At 30.7% G+C, this 26,706-nt stretch overlaps 1 protein-coding gene across 5 annotated transcripts in view; it reads left to right on the top strand.

Annotated features, from left to right (window-relative positions):
- Nucleotides 1-20,522, top strand: part of LOC127289895 (optomotor-blind protein-like) — a 78,729-nt gene extending 58,207 nt beyond the window's left edge. For 4 of the 5 annotated variants that reach the window (XM_051318181.1, XM_051318154.1, XM_051318172.1 and 1 more), the window contains exons 5-7: nucleotides 8,993-9,139; nucleotides 10,210-10,286; nucleotides 16,071-20,522. In XM_051318181.1, coding sequence (XP_051174138.1) covers nucleotides 8,993-9,139; nucleotides 10,210-10,286; nucleotides 16,071-16,869 — 1,023 coding nt within the window. In that variant the 3' untranslated portion in view covers nucleotides 16,870-20,522. The remainder of the gene's footprint in view (nucleotides 1-8,992; nucleotides 9,140-10,209; nucleotides 10,287-16,070) is intronic. The other variant, XM_051318164.1, reaches the window with a different exon arrangement.
- The last annotated feature ends 6,184 nt before the right edge of the window (nucleotides 20,523-26,706 follow it).

Below are 26,706 nucleotides of genomic sequence, written 5' to 3'. Positions count from 1 at the left end.
CTGCGGATCTTGTGCTTCCTTACTGTGTTTGTCGTTTGAATGTTTTAGGACCTATGTTTAACCAACTTACTTACTGCCTCTGTTGGAAAGACAGGCCGCGCTTGTTATTTGCACGAAATTCTCCTGCCTATTGGAGACACCTTTATACTCTCGGCGGCAATCTCCTCTGCGCGCGTGTGTTCAACGCTTATAATATACCGCATTACATCCTCTCTCGACAAACCGAACGTTTGTACCTATTACAAGAAACGCCATATATATAATACTCGTATATGTTCTTTAAATCCATATATATATTTTCAAAATAATATGTAAATCCTGCAATATATATTTAAATTCTAAAAGTGGATTTCGCAATTTGGAATTTTTTATACACGTTTCAATTTTTGGGAATTGACAAATAGGAGAAAAAAAAAATTTCCTATTTACGAGATTTTGAAACAAGAAAAAGGAAATTTTTTGAAAGAAACATGAATGAAATTGAATCTTAAAAATTAATGAGGCTGGTAATAAAAAACGAGAGAGAGATAATTTTCAACAATCAGTCGAAGATTATTTGAAAAATCCTTTTGAGACAAATTTCAATTTTAAATTCTTTGAAAAAAAGGAGATTTGGAAATTTTTATTTAAAATTTGAGAATTTTTCTACCTTTTCAATATTTGATATTTCGTGCGAGAATTTTTTTTCTTCGTTGTAAATAAAGACATATATATATATTATCGTCGCGCATTTATTGTTGCGTCTGCTAGTTAACGCGTTTACGCGCATTCGCGATATTATGTTATCTGCCAGACGACTGTGGGACAGATTATGACAGAACGATTCGAACTTTAGGGTTATCGGAAAGTCCGTATATGATAAGTCACGAAAAAAAAAAATCAACGAAGTAACTTTCACGTAAAAATTCATATTAACAAAAATTCAATTATTGAGCATGATTTTTTTTTTCGTAAGAGAATTTCAATCTTTTTACAAAAAATTAAATCGTGAATTATAAAAAATAAATAAATTACAAGGAATTGAAATAATCAATCACTTTTTTAAAAATAAAAAATTTAAACAAAATTAATGAGGCTGTAAAAATTTGCCAAAAAAGAAACAAATGACTAAAACTATAAAAAATTTAACAATCACCTGATTTATTGAAAAAAATTTGTTTTTAAAAAAAAAAATATTTGGGGCGCGCATAAAGTGTGAGTCCAGCTCTGAAATTGGACGTGTCAAGACAATATTTTATTCTGTTCTTTCCGTCGCCTCGGGGGCAACTTTTATCGCATATACAAATTGACCTGTTTATCTATTTGTTCCACGATAACAAAGCAAAGTGAAATCCGAGTTTCAAAGCGAAAATGAGAGCTATTTTTATCTTTTTTTTTTATTCACAAACGTCAAGTTTGGACAAATTGACCTTAAACTGTTTTCAAATTTTCAAAAATTACGAATCAATTTCCATTTTTAAAAAATATATTTTAATGAAAATTGACAGAATTATTATTTTTATTTTTTTTTGAAAAATGACAAGAGTTTATTGAACGCATTCTTTATAAAAAGCCAAGTGTGTATATAATCAGCGAGTGCGTATACATGTTTGCAAATGTATATTTAAATCTTAAGAAGGAAAGTAAACAATCACGCAATCGTCAATCAATTACCGTAATGCGCAAGCTAATTAACGGGGTTTATTTTTAGATTAGAGGAAAAATCTAATTTAAAAGGAGAATTCGAGTCCTATAATTGAATAAAATCTAAAGAATTTATTGAATCTTGGAATAGTAAATTCCTTTTTCAAATTAAAAATACAATTATTTAATTATACTAATTTACTAAAAAAAAAAGTGTAAATTTTACCTAAATTTGAAATTGATTCATTTATTTTTTTACTTTACAGAAAGAAGAATTTTTCTTTTAATATTATCATCTACTTTCAATAATTTATTATTTAAATTATATTAATTTTGTTTCCTTCTTTTTGCAGATTTTTTTTTTTTTTTTGCACAGAAGACAAAATTTTTATTCTGCATTGAGAGAAAAAACGATTATCGAAGCTTTTCGGTCGACCGAATCCTTGGGACAATAAGACGACGAACTGAAAACGAAGGGGTGATTTTCTGTCGTTGGCAGTATTTGAGATACCACGTATAGGGTATTTCCGGCATCTTTCGCTCTCTCGTTTTTTTACGTTTGACCCGCGACCACTAAATTACAGGGTCAAAACACTTCGGCTGGAAGAAAAAAAAAAAAAATCCTTTGCTATCACCGCAATACTAATGCGACAGTAGGATTCTTATAACGGTTTCGGTTAAATCACAAATGCCGATTTCAATCAGCACCATTGTTGGTCAGCATAATCATAGATTTGAAGTAAAAAAAAAAAGAACGTTCAAAATATACCCCGAAAGGGTCTTTTTTTCTTTTACTCAACTTTTAGGGGAAAGAACCTTTTTTTCTTTCAAGTATATTAAAGAGAAATGTTTTTTTTTACTTTGAAAGAAAAAGAAGTTTTAAAAGTTTAAATTATTGATTCTAATTTTTTTTTTACATGAAATTTAATTGTAATTATAGTTTTTATAATTTTTTGAAATACTTAAATATAAATAATTTAAACTAATAATTCAAAATCAATAACAAATTGATGTAAAAAATTCTAAACGATATATTAAAAGTTAGAATATTGCTACAATGTTAGAATGTTTTCCGCCTTTAAAATTAATAATTCAAAGTAAGAATGCTTCAAAGTAATATTTTCAAAACACTTAATTACAGTACTTGCGAGATACTATAAGAATTACAATGTTAAGCTCTTAGGGGAGATGCGATATTAAATATTAAAATCCAAGTCCCTCTTGATTTATTTTCTTCTAAGCAATTTACTTTCCGCTTGTGATCGATAAAATGTTATAAAGTATTGAGAGACTTGTTTCTTTTAAGAAAGTTTCTTTTCGCATGATATATATATATAAACAGGAACCTACATCAGCGTGTAATTCCTCTCTCTCTCTCTTTTTCTCTCTCTTTTGAGATGCGTTATCGAACTCTATATCAATTTCACACTTATAACTCTCACGAGCCCTTATGGTATTTCCCATCTTTTGAAGCATATTTCCTCGCGAAATATCGACTTGAATTCGCCTCAAAGAGTTTTCCCGAGGGGCGTATCTTTTGTATAAGATCCGCTGTAAGCAACCAGCTGATTTCCGTTTAACGTTTCTCCCTTTTCCTGCGATGGTGAATTTTTACCGCAGAAAAACCAAGGAAAAAAAAAATAACCTCACCCCTTGACGTTGAGACGTCGTCAGTGGGGAGAGAGAAAAAAAAATAATATAATAAAAATCGTCTTTTGACTCTCTGCGTAAACGACATTAAATTTTTAACGCTCTGTATTTCTATATAGTTCCGAGGAAATAAAAAAAAAATAGCCAAGGAAATAATATTTTCAAGTCAAGTAGTTGTATGTGCTTGCAAAAATTAAGGTTTTATTTCTCCTTTTTGGCACTTTCATCTTTCTTATATGAGTTCTTTTCAAACCAAATTTTTTTCCCAAAAGTATTTCAGACTCTTTTGTTTATAATTTCTCTCTTTATTTCTCTGGACGATGAATTTTGAGAAAATTACTTTTAGATTGCGATATATATATTTTTGAAAAATTTTTAATTGCTTAAATTATGATTTATGAAAAAAAATTTTGTTTCAGAAAAAATTCCAAGCTTTCTATTTCAATAAAAGAGATTTTTTTTATTGGTGATATGATGAGAGATAAAATTCCATTTGAAAAAAAAAAATTGGTGGCAGTGACAAAGTCTCATAGGAATATAGTTTCCATAAAAAAAATATCAATAAAAACAATAGATTGAAAGTGTGAGAGGACTTTAACTGGATTGGGAATTTGAAAAATGAGCCTTCCACGAACGTCTTGTAAAACATCATGAATCTTCGTCACCTTGAGGTCAATTGCCTTGTCTGGTCTAGTCAAGATCGTCGTTGACTAAAAAGTTAGGCCAAGAGATCGACCTCGATGCGGTTCGCATGATTGGCAGCTCTCGTTAAAAACTCAAGTTCTATTTTCTTAAATGAAAATCTTCCTGTATTTTATTTTTCATTTTTTTGCTTAAAATTATTTTTAGTTTTCTTTTTTTTTAAACGTTTCTCTATTTTTCTATTCATATTTTTTTTACTAAGAAAAAAATTTGTTTGAAATATCTAAATTTTGGTTCATTCAATTTTATTGATGATTAAATAAATTGTAGAATAATTTTAAATTATTTCTTTATTGGAAAAAATTTAAAAAACAAGGTTTAGATCAATATTTATAATTGAATCAAACGAATTTTGTTTGAAGGAAAAAAATTGTGTTAAATGTTTCAAACAAGTTTTTTCTTTTCTATTTTTTACACCTTTTTTCGAAATTTCTGAAATGTAAATTATCCTCGTAATTGACTTGATTTCTTTTTGATATATCTCCTTTTTTTTGCAGAAAGAGAATCTTGAAGAAATGATAAAACGGATAATTGCGAGTGCAAGGTTCGACGGCACCTTCTTCTTCTTCTTCTTCTTTTCCTTCGAGACGAAAGTGCGATTAAGAGGGCGGTAGTCTACCGGAGCTATAGAGGTGGCAGGGTGGGTCACTCCACTATATATATATCGAGTCCAGGTTCTCTCTCCTATCTCTTTTTTCCCCTCTTGGCAGTGAGCAGCGGCAGAAAAATCCACCCCTTTTTCGAGCGGTCGATACCAGGATGAAACGCCAGTCGACCAACCTTTTTCTCCTCTTTCTCCGACATTTCACCTCCTCCACCACCGTCCCCACCTTCCGACGACGATGTCTCGCCTTTTCTTTCTCGCACCCCCGTTTTCGAATATATATATATATATAGCGGGGGTGCAATAAAAGTTTCTCTTCTCTGCCGCTTTCTGCCGAGGTGGCGCCACGTTTCGCACACATACACATTTTTTGCTACCTCTCTCCTCACGCCTACGTGTTCGTTCTATACAAACACCACCCCCTTTGAGTGCGTTCGTGTCGAACTAACTGCATAGTTACTTTATGTACCCGGAGTCTAAGTAATCCACGGACCATCAGCTAACTTCTTAACCCTCAAAGTGAAAAGCCGCCTTCTACTTCTTTTTCTCAAGATATTGCCTAGTATAGTCTTTTCTTAACGTTTCTCGAGAGTAAAGTTATATATATTGTCACTTTAAGTGAGAGGAAAAAAATTTTTTCAGTCAACTCAAAAGATAATGCAAAAAGATAAGGCCGCCAAAAGCTCTTTTAATGTCCTTCGTCCATTTGGAAATTTAATCTCAAGATTTTTGGTTTCTTTATCGTATTCATTTTTTATTTTTTTAGTTCCATTGTTAGTCTCCTCTGTTGGACATGAAATGCAAAGCGAACTTTGGCAACTGTTTTGCCGCAACTTCAACAAAACTTGGCTCTAAAGTTATGTATACACTCAACTTTGGAAATGAATAGAAAAAAAAAAATTGAATTTTTTGAAAAATCATAAAATTAGTTAATTATAATTTTCGGTTCCATTTTGTGGATTAATCGAAAATATGAGGGGAAAAATGGTATACACTCAGAAAAAAGATATGTTTGAATCAAATGTACCATTTTTTTATATTTATCCAATTTTTTGGTTAGTTCAAAAAAAATTTGTTTAATTCAAATAAATATTTATTTGATCTAAATAACTGTTTGGTTTATTTTGTAATAAATTTTTCTGAACAAAGAAAAAAATTGAGCTAAATAAACGTTTCGTTTATGCAACAAAATGTTTGGTTAACTGTATATCAATGCATTTATTTTGTTGATTTAACCAAAATTTGGTTGCTTCAAACGAATTTTTTTCTGAGTGTATATTTTAGTTATACACGGAGAAAAATAAAACGAGAAAAACGAATAAAAAGTAACTTTTACTACTTTAAAAATAAAACCGAAACTGTCCGCAGTTTCTGGAAATTTTTACTCCAGAAATAGTAAAATTGACTTTTAAAATATAGCAAAAATTATTCCGGAAATAATAAATTTTACTATATTTCTGGAGTAAAAATTGCGCAGAAATTGGGGACAGTTTTACTTTTAGGATAGTAAAAATTACTTTATTCATTTTTCACCGTGTAGAATTGTTATAGTGGCAGTCACGCCAAAGGAGTGTAGTCCGCTTATGTCGAGACACGCGGAGTTTGGAAAAAGATCCCGAGGAAGATGGACGCCGGCGTCTATCGGCCTCGCGGGATGAACGGCTCGAAGCCGATCGGTCGTAAAGCACCTTGGGCTCGTGATTCGAAGTAGGTGGGCCTCAGGTAGCAGGACAGATACACCCTGAGATTACTTCGGACAGAGTCATTAGCCGCGTCGGCTTCTGTGTGTGCCTCGAACTCGGCGCTCCTCTCCTCCTTCGAATCTCTTCTTTTTCCCGGGGTTTTATCTGCACGGTCAATTCACGCGGCACATACCGCATATATATATATGTGTGTTCTGATCCTGGTTTCCATTCGCCTCCTTCTTCTTTATTTCTCCCCCCCATTCGAGTTTCTTCCACCTTCAATTTCTCCTCCCTTCTTTTTCGAATATATATACTGAGAGAGAGTGACGCATTTGTGCGCGCAATAGATAGCCTCCCAAGAAATACTAATTTGTTATACTTTTCAGATCCCCAGGAGTATTTGATTCTCGATGCCAGAACCTTTTGATAGGCTAATGACAGATGCTGCTAATTATTTCCTTTGAGGCTTGCCGCAAGAAGAGAGAGAGAGAGAGAGATATTTTATTTATTACTCCAATGGATAAAAATTATTTTGGAAAAAAAAAACTTGAAATATCTTCTCACACAACGACTTCCGGCGAAATTTCTTTTTTGCACGAAATAGCATATTGATGGATCATTTTGAAAAGGCAGAAATTTTTTTATTAGAACGTGCCTTGAGCGCGTGATTACTCCGTTTACTTAGGAATATAAGGATTTTATGAATGAGAGAAAGAGAAGAGTAACCATTATCGCCGCTCGAAATGGCTCTATGAGGTCGTAATGCACCCCTCATTGGAAAGGCAAGAATCGCGCGCCGGAAGAACGGACGTTTTATAAAAGTACTCTTTGCTCCATGGAACAATGGTTGGCAATTACCCACGCGAAAGCAGCTGAATCCTCTTGCTCCATTGAAATGGTAGCGTAAATAGATTATTTATCGGCCCCGAGGGCAAAAACATCCGTTTCCTAGGCCAGAAAATGTCGACGCTCGTAATCTTGTTTGTCGCTTCTGGGCAGTCGCAAAAGAGATCAAGAGAGAAAACGCAAATCACAATATATACACACACCTGGGTTTTTGTTTTGTTTGTCTTTTTTCAATCAGAAAACTAATGTCCACCATTCTCATTAAAATTCCTCTGCGTTCATTTTATTTAGGTCGAATTTCTCCCCAGATTTATACGTTAACTGTCGCAATATTGAACAATTTCTCTTTTTTTAGTTTTTGAAATTTTCTCTTTTCGTAAACCTGAAAAATCGAATATCTAAATTTTTAAGTTCAATTTTACTAAAGATGAAATTAAAAAAATGAGGTTTGAAAATTAAAGTATCGTTTTCATCAATGAAAGAGATACTTCGAACCACGAGAGTATGGAGCCCCATAAATTACCAGGAGCCTTTCTGGCGCACACGGCAATATCTTTCTCACGAGAGGAGCATTGTATAAAATTTTTACAGTGCCTTTTTGTACCTTGCAAGTATCGTATCTATATTATTACTTGGCCCATTTCTCCTCTTTACTGCTCCAGAGCACTTGCACATCACTACTTTGAATCACGGTAATAGTAATAGTTCAGTTGCTCGCTTATAAATATGCTTAATATTAATATTTTATATTCTAATCAACTTCAATTTTTCCTTCAGTGTATGAAAAAAAAAAAAAATTCCCTCTTTTTTTCTTGCAATTTCTAAAAATTGGTGTGCGATTAATATGCGTGATCGATTCTTTAAAGAAACAGAGATAGGGAAAAAAGAGTTTTTGATCATGAAATCCTGGGTGGCCTGAGAATTCGAAATCTGCCAATCGATCATTCCCTATGAGGAGAGCGATACTCGTTGAATAAATTATGCTCGTCGTATATATAATGGTGGTCAATCCACAGCAGTGGCGGAAACAACTCGACGTGGGGTGCAATTCGCGCTTGCGAATCTATGGGAGGTAAAGAGAAAGAGCTATGGTTTATACTCTCGGAGGTGATTGTCATGCTTGGTCATTATCATCGTCGAACCACGACGACGACGATGACGACGACCGCCCATATATCTGCATAATACTCTCCGGGCTCCGCTTTCTCTCTCTCTCTCGACGCCATTTTTTTTTCTTCCTCCTTCATTATTCAGGATGCGTTCCTTGCTGTGGACGCCTCAAGAAAGAGATATATATATATATTCCTCCCGAGGCTAGCAATTCTTTTTCCTACGACGTAAAGGAAAAATATATATTCTCATGCTCCAAATTCGTAAATTTCGTTATAGAAAAAGAATTTATTTATTATTTTTATTAAAAATTTTCAAATTAAGAAATAAAATAGAATTTCATAATTTTGCAGGAAACGTGTGGAAAAAAATGATAACTGGATATGACATTTTAATTTCAAAACATTTTCAATGTTTCAATTAGAAACGTTTGATTAATTATCGACTTGTAGTAATTATTGCTCGATGATCCGTGAGTAATAATTTTAATACCAGTCGTTTTTCAATATTCCGCACAGGCGGTAATCGAAACATTTTTTTTTTTTCTCCTAAAGAGTGAGTCACAGGTAATTTTCCTTGCATGCGACAGGTTTTATGATTGATATAGTTTACACATGTAAAGTAGTTTTCTATTTTTTTTTATCAAATTTTCTATAAATATTTTTTTCGTCTCTTTTTTTATATTTTGAAATTGACTATATAGAAAATTGATTTGTTGATTCAAATATAAAACAGTCTGTCCCAATGTATGCTCTGTTCTTTTTTGTTACAGACGATATTGAATTCCATGCACAAATACCAGCCGAGGTTTCATCTCGTCCGGGCCAACGACATCCTCAAGCTCCCATACTCCACGTTCAGGAGTTATGTTTTCAAGGAAACGGAATTCATCGCTGTGACTGCCTACCAAAATGAAAAGGTGATTTTTTTTCTCATTTTTCTTCAATTTAAATATTCAAATTTTCTTTTTTAATCACAAGAAATTAATTCTATTCTTTTTAAATAAGGGAGAATAAATTATCATTTAAACACGAAAAATTCCCTTTTTTTTGATAATTTTTCCCCTCTTTATCATTACAATCGGAAAATTATTTATTTCTATTTACCAATCTATAGAATTTAATTTTCAACTAAATGATAAAAAAAAATAATTTTAAAACTTAGTAAAAGATAAATTAATAATATCTTTAATAGTATCTTGGAATTACGATGAAGCTTCCGGGTTAGAAGAAAAATTGTATATTTCTCTTGGAAAGATATATAGTAAAATTTTGTTTTTGTGTTTGATTGCAACACGTGTATGGACAATTGCTCCTTCATTCATATATAGCGAAACTATTTCAGATTTATCTCGAATCACGTATATATAGTGCTAATTAATATCTGTTCACTCTCACTCTCTGTATATATGATAAAAGCTCTTATTTCGTGAAATCAGTGCGTTCTCAGTAAACATTATTTCTGGTACACTTAAACACGCGCGTCACTTCTGGATATCGTTCATTAAATCGTAAAGGCTCGGCTTTGTTCAATTTTTTTGCCCTTTGATTTTTCTTCATTTAATTATCTCTCACGAAACGCTACGCTATAATAGTGCGGGCCATAGATTAAACCATCAGGGGATTCGTGACGATATTGAAATAAAACTCAACGTAATTTAGATAAAAAAAAAAAAAAAAAAAGAAATAACAACCTCCTCTTGTTCTTCCGCTGTAAGAAAGAAGTCATTCTTAATTTCAACTGATAAGATTCCAGACACTTCTATAATTTATCAATTCTTAATGAGAAATTACCTAAACTATTTTCTATTATTTAAAATTCGATTTTATTTACCGAATATAAATTTCTTTTTTTTTAATTTTACAGTAAATATTAAAATAAATATCCAAGTCATTAATCAAAAAATTGAATATTTGAATTAAAAAAACAATTAGAAATTTAATAACTCTAAAATTGAAAGACTATAATTGAATTTATTTTTTCTTCTAGATCACACAATTGAAGATTGACAACAACCCCTTTGCAAAAGGATTCCGAGACACGGGAGCGGGGAAACGAGAGAAAAAGTGAGTGTCGCTTTCAAAATTTACAAATTGACACTATAAAGCTGATTGATACGATGAGAGGGCTTTTTTTTAAAACGTGAAGACATAAAACGGGGTGATTTTTTTTTATTAGAATCTTAATAGCGATTCACCCTATATGTATATATAGAGCTGAGAGTTGGTTCATGGGGCTCATTTGCACCCCGGACGTTGCTTAGGCGGACGCATCCATTTGTATTCAATATTGCAAGTTTATGAGCTTATGTCAGGTTCCCCTCGGGGCCATTGTTACCACCAATGAAACCCATTTCAATTTCATTGAGCGCAGGGTGAAAATTCAAGTGGATTTTGATGATGTTATGGTTAGTATGCATAGAATCCGTCTGATATAATGCTCTTTACATTTTATTTAACGCGGATATACATCACTTTTCTTTTTTTTGCTCCATTTATCGTCTGGTATTTAAAAAAAAACATTAACGAATTACTGACTTGTAATTAAACAGAAATAACTTATTGATTTATTGAAAGGTATTTTGTCGAAAATATGTAATTAAAATAACTTATTGACAATTCTCAACTTTCAATAAAATCAATAAGTTTAAATTTAGGAAAGTTGATTAAATGGGGGAAATTTTTAACCGAATTTTTATTAAGAGCTTTTATGTAACTGAATTAATATTTAACTGAATTTATATTTAACAGAACTTTTATTTATCCGAATTTTCAATTAGCAGAATTCTATTAATTAAAGAATCTAAAAAATTCAGTTAAATTGAATTTTCCGTTTAAGATTTAGTGGAAATTTAGTTTAATTAAAATTCTATTTTTTAAAATTCGGTCTTTTGAAATTGGAATTAACGAATATTAGAGAATATTTATGAGGAAAATTAATGAAAAAATAAAAAAATAAATAAAATTAATTAAAGAATGTCCAAAAAATTCAGTTAAATTGAATTTTCCGTTTAAAATTTAGTGGAAATTTAGTTTAATCAAAATTCTATTTTTTTAAAATTCGGTCTTTTGAAATTGGAATTAACGAATATTAGAGAATATTCATGAGGAAAATTAATGAAAAAATAAATAAATAAAATTAATTAAAGAATCTCCAAAAAATTCAGTTAAATTTAATTTTTCGTTTAAATAAAATTCAGTGAAAATTCAGTTTAATCTATTTTTTTAAAATTCGGTCTTTTGAAATTGGAATTAAGGAATATTAGAAAAAATTTATGAGGAAAATTAATGAAAAAATAAAAAAAAAAATAAAATTAATTAAAGAATCTCCAAAAAAATCAGTTAAATTAAATTTTTTGTTTAAATAAAATTCAGTGAAAATTCAGTTTAATCAAAATTCAATTTTTTAAAATTCGGTTTTTTGAAATTGGAATTAATTGGAGAATATTTATGAGGAAAATTGAAAAACTAAAAATGGGCTTTTTTTTATTATGCAACGAATTTTTGGGAACATGATGTAAATCAGAGAAAGAAATTAGAAAAAAATCAGAGAAAAAGTATAATGATAAGAATCAATGAGGGAAATTTAGAAAAGTGTATATATAGACTAACGGCTGGACTATAGACATATATATATAAAGAAGAGAGTTAATCGAGAAAATATGCAAAGCAGTGTGCGTCGTGGCGTTGCCTAATTAGAATAAGGGTTAGTTTCGGCTTATGGTTTTGGTTAAGGGTGGTCGAAGCCACCAGGAAGCGAGGATATATATACACCAAGAGGCTGTCGAGAGGGGCGAGGTTGGAACATAGCCAATCATCGGATTAGCATACTGATGCTCAGGGGCGTCGCTGTCGTTAAGTCGGGGGTGTGGAGCGCTACTTGGTGGCTTTGAATTTCATATATTATATATACCAACAGACTTTAACGCGCAGGTCTTAAAAAAAAGTATACCCCATATATTTATCAACACTTTACACAAAAAAAAATTATAATTAAAATTATACTCATTACATCTAGATTGCAATTTATTTATTCCAAGAATCATATATATATGATTTAATGTAATAATATATTTTCTTTATCTGTTGCTGTAATTGAAAATGATGTCAGAGTATAGCTTTCAATTTGCATTAATTACGAAATACACGAAGGCTCAAGTTTTATAATCGATAATAGAATATACATATATTTTTTTATCGGTATTCGTTTGAAATATATTTTCACTCGTAAAATCTTAGTATTTATTTCGCCAGTAACGGGTCAATGAAATTTATTGATGCAGCGCGAATGAGCAGTTGGACAGGTGTTTGAAACTCTATAGCTGGATAATTACGTCTAAAGAAATATATATATATGTGTATATATTGCTGGTTTAATAAAATTTGAGCTCTAATTAGTTCAGTGGTGTAATGAGGAGGTATGCAGGTGCAATTGCATATATGAAGAAAGTGTTTTTCACACACGTTCTTTGCTCTTATATACTTCAAATAAATTTTTTTTTTATTGATATCATTTTACAAAATTTATCTTATCGAATCATCTCAGACAGTTTGAAAATTAAATATTGAAATTAGAATCGCTTAAATATATATACAGGAAATATGTCTATTTCAAAATGCTCGAAACAGTTTTCAAGGTTAATTATTAATTTTTTTTTTTTCTAAAGGGTCTGGAAAACTTGGAAAAGGCGTGGCGGAAATTATAATTTTTTTTACAAGGGCATAAATATAATTTCTAGTTGGAGGAACAAAATTTGAATCGTTTTGTAAAGAAAAAAAAAACAACCCTCGATCGGAAGCTGATGTATATGATTTTAGGCGAAGGCCTTTTTCAGGGATATATAAAATGCGCGGGGAGACGCGTTTTTCGTTCGAGCAGATTCTCGGCTCTGTAATTTAAAATGCAGACGGGAAACTGCGGAAGAGAATTCGCACTCTGTTGCTCTCTCTCTCTCTCTGTCTCTCTTTGGTGTAACCCCTGACATTACCTAATCCAAGGTCGACTGTTGAAGGGGTCGAGAGACTCGTGCTTGGATCACTTTGAACGGACCGATCTTGTCTTTGTCGGGACTAAATGTAGAGAGAGAAAGAGATAGTTGGACCCTGAGGGTGTTGTAAGGGATCGGGAAGGGTGAATGTTACTGCAGAATCGAAGGGCTGATTATAATTCCGTGCGACGAGGGACAACAACCACCGCGACGATGACACTAAACAGTCGAGTGAATTCGCGTCGTCATTTCAAAGAGAACTCTCTATCTCTATCCTTCCCTGAGTTCGTTTTAATTCCAGCCTAATTAAGTGTACCTCAACAGCGTAAATGCCCCTACACAGCGAATTTCAACCAAAGGCGATTAGCAGGTGCGAAAGGGCGATTTTTTGGAATCCGACCATTCATGTCATAGTCAACAGAAACGATCCTCTAATCTATTTTAATCTTTTTCTGCTCCTATTTCTTGTTCTTCTGTTTTACTTTCGTAATTCTAAAATAAAAAATAAAAATTTATAAATACAAAATTATAAAAAAGGAAAAAAAATAATAGACAAAAAAAAACCGTGAAAAAAAATTCTAAACATCTAAAATGAATTAAAAAGGAAAAGTGAGTTGGAAAAGAAAAAGATTAAAACAAGTTAAATGAGAAAACAGTTTAAAAAGAATTAAAAAAAAAAGTTAAATTTCCTAAAAGTGAAAAAAAGTTCTACAAGAAACTGTATAGAAAAAAGGTGATTAATCACGCAATTAAAAATAGTAAAAAAGGGCAAATAAAAAAAGGTTGCCAAAGAAGAGAAGACAATCTTTTCTTCTATGGCAAAACTTTTTTTTTTTTTTATTTACACATATGACCAGTATGAAAATGTGCAAAGACCTACTTATGTGAAAATTCTTCACTCCTCTCTGTGTGTCTATATGGTATATATACACACTATTGATTTAACGCACCCGAGAACTTGTACGACGGAAACGTAGAAGTGTGTGTGTGTGTGTTCTTGTATACGATCCGAGTTAGTCCTCTCTCTCTCTCTCACTCTCTTTCTGTATAGGTATATATGTGACATAGTATTGGTGTACTGATCGCATTACATGGCATTAGTGACTGGTAAGCTGCTCACAGTCTCCAACGCGGCTTTGGTTGGAGACCTACACAAAGCTTTAGGTATTTACAAGGGTTGTAGGTGGGAATCAGAGATTTTAAAGTGACCTTAATTGGTCCTCATCGCGGAAACAAGTTTCATATATAAACTCTCCTCATTATCTATATATATATTTCGAAATCAAGTTGCCTTTTCAAAATCCTCTTTCAAATAAATTTTCTGCAAAAATTCAATTTTTACCGAAAAATTAGTTCAATTTTCATCTGAAACAAAAAGAAATTCGTTAATATTTGTATAATTATAACTTTATAATATTTTTATAATCAAATATTTCATTTTTAAGATTGAAAATTTTTAAATTAATTTTAAAATTAAATTAAATAAAAAGTTGAATAAAAAATTATATCAAAATTGAAAAAATTATTTTTAAAAAAATTATATCAAAATTGAAAAAATTATTTTTAAAAAAATTTTAGAGTTTGATAAATCAGAGTAAAAAGGTGTAATTGCATATTGTAAAAAGTGTGATACATTCGAATAGAGAAAAGGCGCTGAAGGTGCAATTAAGATAATTAATTTAATACCTCGCACATCACAGATACTAGCTACTGGGTTTGCATAAATCCTCTCCTCATCATCAAGCGGTGAGTTATTGCTTCGTGTATATGTATGACGAGACACACTCTCTCAAGCTTCGAAGCGATTTAAACACATGTCTTTTCTTCAAGTATCCACTTATATACCACACGTCACTTACACGCTCTTCTTATGTAAGACGATAAATGTTCAAAACCCTTCATCGAACCCTCGAATTACTTTGCATTTATTATTAAAATCAACTTGATTCCCTTCTCACGCTTTTCTGCGTAATATTATTATCAATATCGGTATATTATAAACTCAATTGATTTTGAATATATCCTATTATATTATTAATTCTTCATTAAGAATTAATGCCGCAATTAAAATCTGTAACATCAATTGTTTCAATTATTAATTACATCATATTTTGGAATTTAAATAAAATTTTGTTTTTTTTTAAATTTAAAATAATATATTCGAGAGAAAATGATATTGAATAAAATTCGTATCCTTTTTTCTAGTCTAAATAGCAAGAACTTTAACTAAATGCAAGATTGGTTTTATGGTAATAAATTCGCTTTCTTTCTGATGGGGATTTCAAAGCAAAAGGACTCGATTGTTGAGCGGGATATAGAAAAAAAAATGAACTCTTTAATGCGCTATCACGAGCCCGCATTTGTGTATATGTATAACGATTGTAATTATTCCCAAGAAATATATATATATATACTTTCTAACTCTCTACATCGATTAGAAAACAACAGAGAAAAATCGAATACGTATCAATCAGCATAATTTTTTTTTTCTGTATTTTAATTTTCTTTCGATATTTAAAAATACACTCAGAAAAAATTCGTTTGAAGCAACCAAATTTTGGTTAAATCAATAAAATAAATACAGTTAACCAAACATTCGGTTGCATAAACCAAACATTTATTTAGCTCAATTTTTTTCTTTGTTCAAAAAATTTATTAAAATAAACCAAACAGTTATTTAGATCAAATAAATATTTATTTGAATTAAACAAATTTTGTTTGAACTAACCAAAAAATTGGGTAAATGTAAAAAAATGGTATACATTTGGTTCAAAAACATATCTTTTTTCTGAGTGTATTTGGAAAAATTAGATATTCGAAAAATGAAATATTCACCATTGCTAACTCTGAGTCGTTGTTGCAGAAGACAGGCGCTGTTGACGGTGTCAGGTGGAGGTTCTCGTTTGAGTTCTGGTGCTCCAGCATCGCCGGAGAAGCGACGCTCATCAAATTCGGGAAATGATCTTATGGACGATGACGATAAACTTCTTGATGTTGTGGGACCGGATACGCCTCATCCAGCTCATCATCATCGTGAAAGAGAACATTCACGTGAAAGGGACGATCGTACGAGTGAACGAGAAGGTTCGGAATCATCAGGATCAGAAAGTGGCGGTACAATGGGTCAAGCGGCAGCGTCGGAAGGTCCAAGGCCCGATGTATCAGTGGGACCACCACTTCATCCACCTCTATTGCCATACCTCTATCCACCTGTTCCGGGACTCTATCCAAGTCCAGGTCATTTAATACCACCAAATCCCTTAGGACTTCATGGCGGTGTCACACCTGGTATGATTTTCAATGCACAATTAGCATTGGCAGCGTCTCAACATCCGGCACTTTTTGCTCATTATCCACATCCACTGGCGAGTCCTTTACATCAATTGAAGGGCCATCGTTTTGCACCCTATACACTTCCAGCGTCGTCTCACGGTTCTGCGTTCGAAACCGTTACACCAGGAAGTCGTACACTCAGTCCAAGGTCACCACCTCCAAGGCCACCAACAAGATCACCAACGCCAGGCAGTGGAAGTCTCGTCTCGGCGACCGGCGAACTGAAATCAATCGAAAATATGGTCAACGGTTTGCAGGAAAAAAGAAGAAGTCCCAGTCTCACGCCAGGACACAGGGGCGACACAGACGCTGGAGGAGGGAGTCCGTGACAGGAGAACGATCATGTAACCAGTACAAACTCAGAATTCCTCGACGATGAGGAACGAAATCAATCGAATTCGGAGGATTCGCTCGATGAGGAGAGAGAGCCTGACTCAACGTCCGAACCATCGTAGCCCCAACTTTAATAAAGTCTCTCGAAAAAAATGGGTTTGTCCATTAAAAAAAGTTGGACTCTCTACTTGGTGCAACATCCGGTATAACCGGAGTGAAAATATAAAATTTAAATATACAAAAGTGCAATTTAAGGACAGTCCTCGAATGGACAAAAAAAGATGCCCATCAAATTCCGTGTGAGTGTATATAATATATAAGATTCTTTTTTTTCCACCTGGGTTTTTTCCGATTTTATCAGTGGACTTCCACCACAGAAGAACACTCCTAGGTGCCCTCCTCCCATCTCCCCCGCCCCCACTTTGTAAATTTACTCGAAAAAAAAGAGTCGAATACCTGCGAATACTTAGAATTTAAGAAAAAATCTATTATTATAATGATATTGCAATATATAAGTGCACCTCCACTATTTGCAGTCCTTGTACATATGTACCCTACTTGCATATATATTATATATGAAATATAAATACGACTATCCTCTGTATTAATTATTAAATATATTATTATATGGATTATTAGAGTCGTAAACAATCAATTCGGGACGCGCTCGCGAGTCGAAAAAAAAAATTTATATATATTTAAAAATAATCGGTCCAACCGTCGGGGACGTCACACACGAATAGGTACAATTCATTATTTGGCATCCCTTTGTTTTTGCACACACACACACACAAACACAACTATAACTTGTTACACTAATCCGAAATTAGACTTTTAGTCCTTAAAAATTCATTTTTTAAACTTAGATTTTTAATAAACTTGATGAAAACTTTTTTTTTCATTTTTGGACCAAAAAATAGAATTCTATTTAAAATTATACAATTTTGCCGTCATAAATGAGAATTTTTTTTTTTTAATAATAATCCTTTGCCGGTATTAAAAAATCCAGTTTTTAAATCATTTCTCCATTGATTCGAAATTTGAAAATTTTTACTTTTTGAAAAATTAAATTGTCCGGATGCGACGGCAAAGGAATTATAAAAAAAAAATTCTCAAAAATTCTATCATTTTAATTACAAAGAAAATTTTAGTTTTTTTCAAGTTTTAATTCTCGTTTTTTGCTCATCAGCAAACAAAACTCGGAGTCAAGAAAGAAAAATTACGATTTTATTTCTATATTTATTATTATTGTATAGATAACGACGAGATTTTAAATCTTACAAAAAAAAATGCATTATTGTTATTTCTGAAAAGTTGTTTTTTTTCTTCTCCAAATGTAAGAATTGTACATTCCCGGATTTCAGTGAAAAAAAAGTGTAGAATACATTTTTCAAAATGTGAAAAATTAAACACAAGTTTTTGAGTAAATATATACATGTATGTATATGTTTGTCATTTTTAAATCAAAAAAACTTAAATCTCGCAAAAAGGATCGAGTTTCATGTCTCGTACATCAGTGTCGTCATGTGATAAAAAAAAGAAAGGCGAAAAGGAAGATTCTCGAAGGCGCGTGCTTTCCACGAAACCTTTCCTTTTTCATGATTTTTTTTTTTTTTTTAACAAATTGTAGTAATTTTCCAATTTTGAAAATTCACGTTCTTTCAACGCGAATACCAAATTCTTGATAATTTTAAATTGAACATTTTTTGAAGTAAATATTGATTTTTTTTTGGGGAAAAATTGTCTTTAATTTTAAAATCAATTCTTTGAATTGAAAAAAATTGTTTTCGTGTGGAAAAAAAATTATTTATACCAAAGACCGTTTCTGTTTAAAAAACAAAAAGTTTTTAATTGAAATATATTTACGTTTAAAAAATGTTTTTCACTTACATTTTTGTATTAAAATTTTTTTATTAATGTAAAAAATTCCATAGGAATAAGAAAATTTGGTATCGCAATGGAAGTTTCGTATATTCACTCTGTAAATTGTATAAAAAGTAGAGGTTTCTATATAAATTATTGCAAATCATGTAATAGCGGTTACATATATGCAATCAACTCACGTGAGTCTTATAGAGAACACACATCAAACAATCGGGGATTGTACTCACAAAGATAAAAAAAAAAAAAAAGAAATGTAATAAACTGTGCTTAAAAGCAGGATCAGAGTAAGTTAAATTTCAGATACAAAAAAAAGCTATCATTTGTATGCGCCGAGGGGGTTTACTTACATGTAGATATAAATAAATATATTATGATTTTCTTTTAGAAAAATAGTGGTCTCAAAAGAATAATAAAAAAAAACACAACGGCGAATACAGAAAGCTAGTAGTATCTAGGATAGTCTAGCTGCACCTCTGAATAATTCCTCGATATTGTTATTTATTTCAATACAAAAAAAAAGAACTTCAAACCATTATTTTAAGCATGGTTTCTTTTTGAAAAACTCATTCATTCGTATACGAAAATTATTTTTATTTAAAACTTACTAAAGTTTATTTGTAAATTATATCAAAGTTTTTTAATTTAAAAAATTTAATTTAATTAGGAAGAAAAAGAAGTTTAATTAATAAAATTTTAATTTGTTTGTAAAACATTTCTTGTATGTCATGGTTTGAAAAACTCTTTGCTCCAAATCTTTCTTTCTTTGTTTTTTGTTCAATCGGATGTTTCCAGAAAGATTTGAAGCGAACGTATATAATATAAGAGAGAGAAAAAAAATAAAAAATGTCACGTCGCATGTCACGAAAAGAAAAATCATCATCATTGGAAATAAAATAATCAAGGCTCGTGGCTTACAATTTCCTTGCTGCAAAATTGATTTGTAAATATAAACTCGACATGAAAATACAGATTGTATATGTAAAAAAAATTTCATTTTTCAAATTCAATGACACGTGACAATGATATTTATAAAAACGAAATCTGGTTAGACCAAATTTCGTTTTTAGGTGCAGCTTCTTTTTTTCACGTTTTCGTGTTTCCAAGGGTAAACCAGAAAAATACATAATTTTAATCTTTCTTCATCAAAATTTTTGGCTGTTTAGTAAATGTTGCGTGTAAATTAAATGTTATGTAAGTGTTAAGTTCGTGTGTGATTTTCCGAACATGAAAAATAAAAATAAACAAAAACCCTTAGAAACTGAAAGCGTGATTCTGAATAAAAAAAAAAAAAAAAAACTCTATGACTGTCTTTTTAGTGCGAAAAATTAATATTAAAAAAAAAAAATAAACTGTTTATACAATGTGACAAAAAAAGTGAAAGGACGTTAAAAACACGATCAGCACAATGAAAATAACTAGAATATTTGAAATTGAAAACAAAAAGAAAAAAAAAATTTTGGGCCCAAGCTCAGGGCTGTTTTACTTTTGAGTGATCGGTCTTATATAAATAGAACTGGGTCGAGTTCGTCCTCTGTTTTTTAAGAATTTTGCTCAACTTGTTAATTTCTTCCAAGAATATTAAGCGCGGCCCTGTGCTCGATTAAAAAAAAAAAAGGGCCCTTCGAAACAGCAATAAGTCCTATGAGACCGCATCACTCCCTGAGAATCATATTCCTAATCGCTTGTATGTATATTGTACACTCTGGCCCCCAAGCCCTCCAAAAATCCACATGATTAAAAATTATATATTAATTTAAAAATAAAACTGACTATTCATTTCCCTTCATACCTTTCCATCCAAAAAAAAATATAATTCAAATTTTTAATTTATCCAAGTAAATTTAATTTCATTCTTCTCTATTTATTTTTCAAAAGATTTTGACGAATATTTTTCAATAAATCGAATTTTTTAAAATAGAACGTGATTTAACTTGTAAGATATAAAAATTGGTTTTTTTATTGTTTAAAATGAAAATTGAAAAAACTAAAGAAGAATTGAAATTAAAGAATGTATAATACATATATTTTGAAAGAAGAATAATTTTAATAGCAAGAATATATTTACTAGCTTCTATGCCACTTGGGAATTCTCTTACAGTGTCAATCCTTGAGTAACTGATTAATTAGTGCGATCGCCTGCATAAAATGAAACCTCTCCTAACGACGTCGGGACTTTGAAGTCATGCCGTTTATACATTTTTTTTTTTTTTTTTGTTTGTTCCGTTTGAAATTAAAAGAGAAGCATCGAATAGAATTATATTTTTAAATAAGAGTCTCTCGTAACTGAATGTAACTAATTGCAAAGATTAGAATCCAAGAGATAATCAACTCTTCAATCCGACAGTAAATAATGCTAAAAGCTCTTTCAATAAAGAATAAATTTCGAAATTTTTATTTCAGTAAAATATATAGATATACCTATTAAAATTATGCAATATGAATTAAAATTATTTTTCAATATTAAAATGATAAATTATGCGAATTCCGTTTTTTTTATCTTTTATAGGAGAAAAAATATTTTAATAAAAATTTGGAACTAGATGAAAAAGCTGATTTATTTTTCCTTTTCACGACGGTGAGAAATTCTGATTAATTTAAAAATAAAAAAATTTAAATGTCGAACTCAGCGATAAAAATTCCAATGTTCACGGTAAATGTAACTCAGTAATTACAGGAAGGCAAATGAATATATATATATATACACATTGCGAAATAATTAACGATATACAAAATAATACGCATTGTAATAGATTATTAGAAGAATATCCATTAATTTTCCCGAGAATTGGTTAATTAATTTAAATCGACATTCAAGCGACGATGAATAGATAATCAAAAAGGAAGGAAGAGAGAAACTTACAGTTTCCTTCGCTTCACAATTAGACTAATTGTTACACAAAAAAAAAAGTTTGTTTATGTTCCAGAAACATAATTACAATTACAGTTTAAGTGAACTCCATTATTACTATATTTTACAGTCTTATATTTTTTTTTAATTAAAATTTTTTTTTAGTAAAAATAAATAATAAACAAAATAAAAATTATTTTAAATACCTGATGGCGATGAGGAATAATCAATGATTTTAATATTTTGACGAATTCACTTTTCCGAAACTGTCTATTCATCTTCTATAATGATCATAAAATATAATATCTGAAAAATTTTATTTATCAATGACAGGGAAATTGGAAAACAATTTAAATTTATAAATAACATTTACAAATAAAAAGATAAATATTATAGAATAATTTTAGCTAAAATTTATGACAATATATATATAGTGTGTTCTATTTACCATTGCGGGTTAAGGTCTCATGAGTAATCAGGGAATAAATTAATACATGAGTAGAATCACAAGATAAAAAAAAGAGCAAATATCGAGAATTGAAGGTGATTTATATCGTTCGAAATCAAGCGCAATCGTTGAGTCTCATTTTTCAATTCTCTCTCTGTCTTTCAATAATGATGGAGTCGGAAGTTAATCGCTCGAATCACGAGATCCGAGTTTGCCTTTTCGTTTGTTATCAACATCGTATCGTGTAATCGTCTTCCATACTGAAAAAACAGAGAATATTTTACATTTTCTTACAAATTTTTGTCAAAAAAAAAAAATTATTTCAAATTTTCTGCAATAAAATTTAATTATTACATATTTGTTTATAAAAGAACATAAAATTCGTTTTGAATCAATATAAATACTCAAAAATGTATTTAAATGACAAAAAATGATTTCGTAATTTTTAATTATTTTAAAATAGAATAAAAATAAATTTTCAAATATCTATAATTTTAATTTTGAGATTAAAATCAAAGAGCAAGGAATTATTGTTTCAAGAATTAACTAAATCACTTTTATTCTTATAAAGTTGTGAGAAGATATAATAGCTTCTCTTTTACTTTTGAAATGTTCGACGATAGCCAAGAACGTATTTCGTTGTTTGTTGACAGTTTAAAAGTCGCCGCCTACCGTCGTTATTCAGGTGTCTCGGGTCAATCAATTTCGAAGTTAATGGCTTTAAAACAACCTCAGAAATTCCGCGAATATATCGGAGATATATCCGCAGTCAGGTAATAAATCCAATCCACAATACTGAACCGTAAGCTCCAAGTGCATTATATGAATTTTGAAATCATTTTTTTTTTATTTTTTTTTGCTTTCAATTCAATGAAGCGAGCAAATTAATCTTTAAAATTTATAAAGTTTTGTAAACATTTTCCCTCATGATGATGTGGTTACAATTAATCGTCAAAATCAATTTCGTCAATTAACACAAAATGTTCATTAATACTATCAATTTGAACAGCGTAATGGAGATTTTTTTAAAATAAATATTTATAGAATCAAAGTTGAAAACAGTTGATGAAAAATTTTTTTACCAATGTACATTTTTTTTTTTTAATATTGACTCTTGCTTGATAAATTGAAAAAAATTTAATTACCTACCATTTTTCGGATTGATAAAGCGAAAAAACTAAAAAAAAAAAAGAAATAACTAATTTTAGAAAATATAAACAGAAAGTTAACAAGTTTTTTTCAATTATTTTCTATCGGCTTTTTTTACAATGAAAAATAATGTTTACCTCTGTTTATTCCGATTGCTTTCAATTTGTAGCATTATGGATTTTATGATTTCGATTGTTGGTAATTTAACACTAATTTGACTTGTAATTATGATAAATTATTTTCAATCTTGAATAATTAGTTTTCTTTATTGACTATATTTTGCGAGTCAATTATCGAATTGTTTTACTTTCGATGTACGTAAACAGATTAACGCACGATTTAAAAAATTTTTTCATTCATTTCACAGATTTCAATTTTTAAACGATACAAACTTTAAAAGTTTTTTTCTTAAAATATAAAATAAATATAAAAATAATTCTGAAAATTAGTCATTATAAATTTTTAGGAAATATATATAGTAAAACACCTCAATAATTGATCGAAACAGAAAATTTTTCATATAAAATGAAATAGACGTGAATATTTTTTTTTTAATAAAATAAAATTAAAACTCTTACTGCATTGGAATTATTTATATCCACGGTTGTAAAGAAAAGTTAGTGGAGCTCATTGTGCAGAGTTATACGAATATATATTTCTGTATTTCTCTATCAAGGTATTATTATCATTTTTCCGTCGATTCCAAGTACATATATTCCTCTTCACATTCAGCACTTCAGAACAAGTACGATTAATCCAACATGAGGAGTACAATCTCTATGCGTCTCTACAACAGAAAACAAAAAAAACGTCAGCTTAAGAATTTATTACGTGCATTATTGTGATTTACAAAATTGTATTTTGAATTGCATTTTCATAAATTAGTGCCCTTTGAATTTATTTTTTTTTGTATATATTGAAAATTTCAATTATAAATTTTGAAAATAATAATTTAAATTAAAAATTTTATCAAAAGTTCTAGTTTCGAAAGATGTCAACTTTGATCAAAGTTCTAGTTTCTGATGAACCAGTGTGCGGAGAAACCATTTCCGAAATTACTTAATTTCAATTTCTCGAACACGAGGACTCACGAGATTTGCAAACAGTCTTGGGAAACGTTTTCCAGGGATAGTGATGTTCGTGTTCGAGATACCAAAGTCTCTCTCTCTCTCACTTTCCTATCTCTTGAGAGCCAACTTGGTCGACCACAGATTCGATGTGCTCGGAACCACTTTGCATAGTTTTAGTGAAACGACACCTCCCGGTGTCAATTAAATCCTCGCCTACATCTTCGTCGTATATAGGAAACTCTCGTGTCACTTTGATGGTCCTCGAGTCTCTAATTCTATAGGCTGAGAAACCCCCCGAGAACCGATCAAAGGACTTATTTCAAGAGAGATTTCTAATCATTCGAGAACTCCGAGCGGAACTTTACCTTGAAGATGCGCACACTGCTTAAGAGGACTTTGTAATTGTTGACCGTCTTTATTCGCGTTGAATAGTTCCGCCCAAGAGAGAGAGAAGTTTCATTTAAAGGAATTTCGAGAAATTCTCAAATACACTTTTATTTTCAATTTTATAGTCGAAATTTATTTTTTTTTTTATATATTGTTTTTACATATTCCAAATTCGAAAATTTTATTCTCTTTTAATATATATTCAAAAATTTGAAAAAGCGAATATAAAAAAATTAATTAGACATTTGGATATATTTTAGAAGTAAAACGTTTTTTCTCAGAGTACGCCTTTTGTATAAACTCCCCTTCTTTATTCTCCAATTTTTCATTATTATAATGAGAATTCAATGACAATGGGAAAGAAAAAAAGGTTTCGCGAATACTAATTTCCATAATTATTCTTGTATATATTTCGAAAAAAAATACCTAATTTTTTTTTCTATTATAGAGTTTACTTCCTTTTTATTTTCTTTTAATAGTGTCCTGATGATAAAAAAGAAAGAAAAAATATTCATTGGGGTGCACGGAACAATTCATTTAAAAATTGACTTAAAATTATAGTTGGCAGTCTATTTTTATTATAATGAATAAAAAGAAGTAATCGACTTTTTTCTTTATTCGCTTCTTTCGTTTTTATTCTTTATGAACCCATAATGATAATACAAAAAAAAGGGTTTTTAATGCTTGGCAATAACGGATATATCAATTCATGTAATTATTTTCTTCATATATGTGTATTGGAAAATTATGAAGGCTCCTTTTTTTTTATTATAACCGTTTATACATCCTTTACTGTGTTTCATTCAAGCAAAGCCCAATCACACTGTCTTTTATAGTAATTCATATTTCTTCGGTTCGTTTGGTATCAATTTTTTCTTTCTGCCTCTTTTTTTTTGTCTTTTTCCATAATTTCTTTTCTTTTGGACGCACAGTACGTTCTCTATTCATTGTACATATTTCCATTGAAGAAACTAGAATATAACATATAGTCAGTTATAGTCTCGCGGTTACTATATGTTTCCGTTTCCCGGTTTTGTAAAATGGCCAGTGTCACTTTTTTTCTTCTTGAAATTTTTTCTCCAACTGTGTATGACAAAGAAATGTTTTAAATAAAAATGATAATGAAAACAATATTTTTTTAAATAAGAAAAAATAGACTAAAAAATTCAGAAAAGGGAAATTACGAATCAGGAGAAAAATTCGCACATTTTTGGAAAAAAAAGTCCACGAATAAACGCGGAATGTTTACAGGACAAAAAAAAAGTAAAATTTAAATTCGAAAATTTGCTTTGGTCACTTAATTTCACTACAATTTGGAGCCATATGAAAATTCCAGTTCCCAAATCGAGAAAGTTATTTACCTTGAACGATATAATGTGCGCTCTTCATTGACAAAAGAAAAAGGAAAAAACAAATGACAAATGTCCTCCGTTTGACAAAATACGTGGTCCGCGCGTAAATTAACTTAAACCCCCTCGCAGCTTTCACGTTAAACAGAACCGTAAATGTTACTAGATAGCAAAAAAATTAAAATATATGAATATTCCTCGTTTAACATAAAAAAAAATTCGAAATTCTGGAGAATATTCATTCATTCCGATTTTTTTCTCCCTAAACTGACGAATTGCGTTCTCAATTCCGGTAGCCAAAGAATGGCTCTCCATGCAATATACTAAAAAAAAAAAGAAAAAAAAACAGCAGTGAAAAAAAATAAGGAACAACGGGCTAAAGAAAAAATGGCGAAAAATGCGAATTTCTCACCGCGGCTGGCAACAAAGGGATGCTGCATCGTCGCCGGAAGATAAATCTCTTCTATACGGTGCAGGCCACTGGTTCCTCTCTTTGGATGGACTTGAAAACGAGTAACACTCTTTCCGTTCTTGCAAAAGAGAAAGAGAGAGAGAGAGAATGACTTGGTGTGTATAGCTCGTTGTGGCTCTCATTTACACTCTGTGCTCTTTGAGAATTTACTGGCCATAGAATACAATGCCGACCTGTCCGTGTTGTCCATCCACAGCGACCAGAAGCCATCCTCGAGTCTTGTACC

Source organism: Leptopilina boulardi, unplaced genomic scaffold, assembly GCF_019393585.1.
Source record: "Leptopilina boulardi isolate dan_hultmark-lab unplaced genomic scaffold, ZJU_Lbou_2.1 LbouV2_123, whole genome shotgun sequence".
NCBI classification, from domain to species: Eukaryota; Metazoa; Arthropoda; class Insecta; order Hymenoptera; family Figitidae; genus Leptopilina; species Leptopilina boulardi.
Note: the sequence above shows the minus strand (reverse complement) of the source record. Positions and strands in the feature narration are given on the sequence as shown.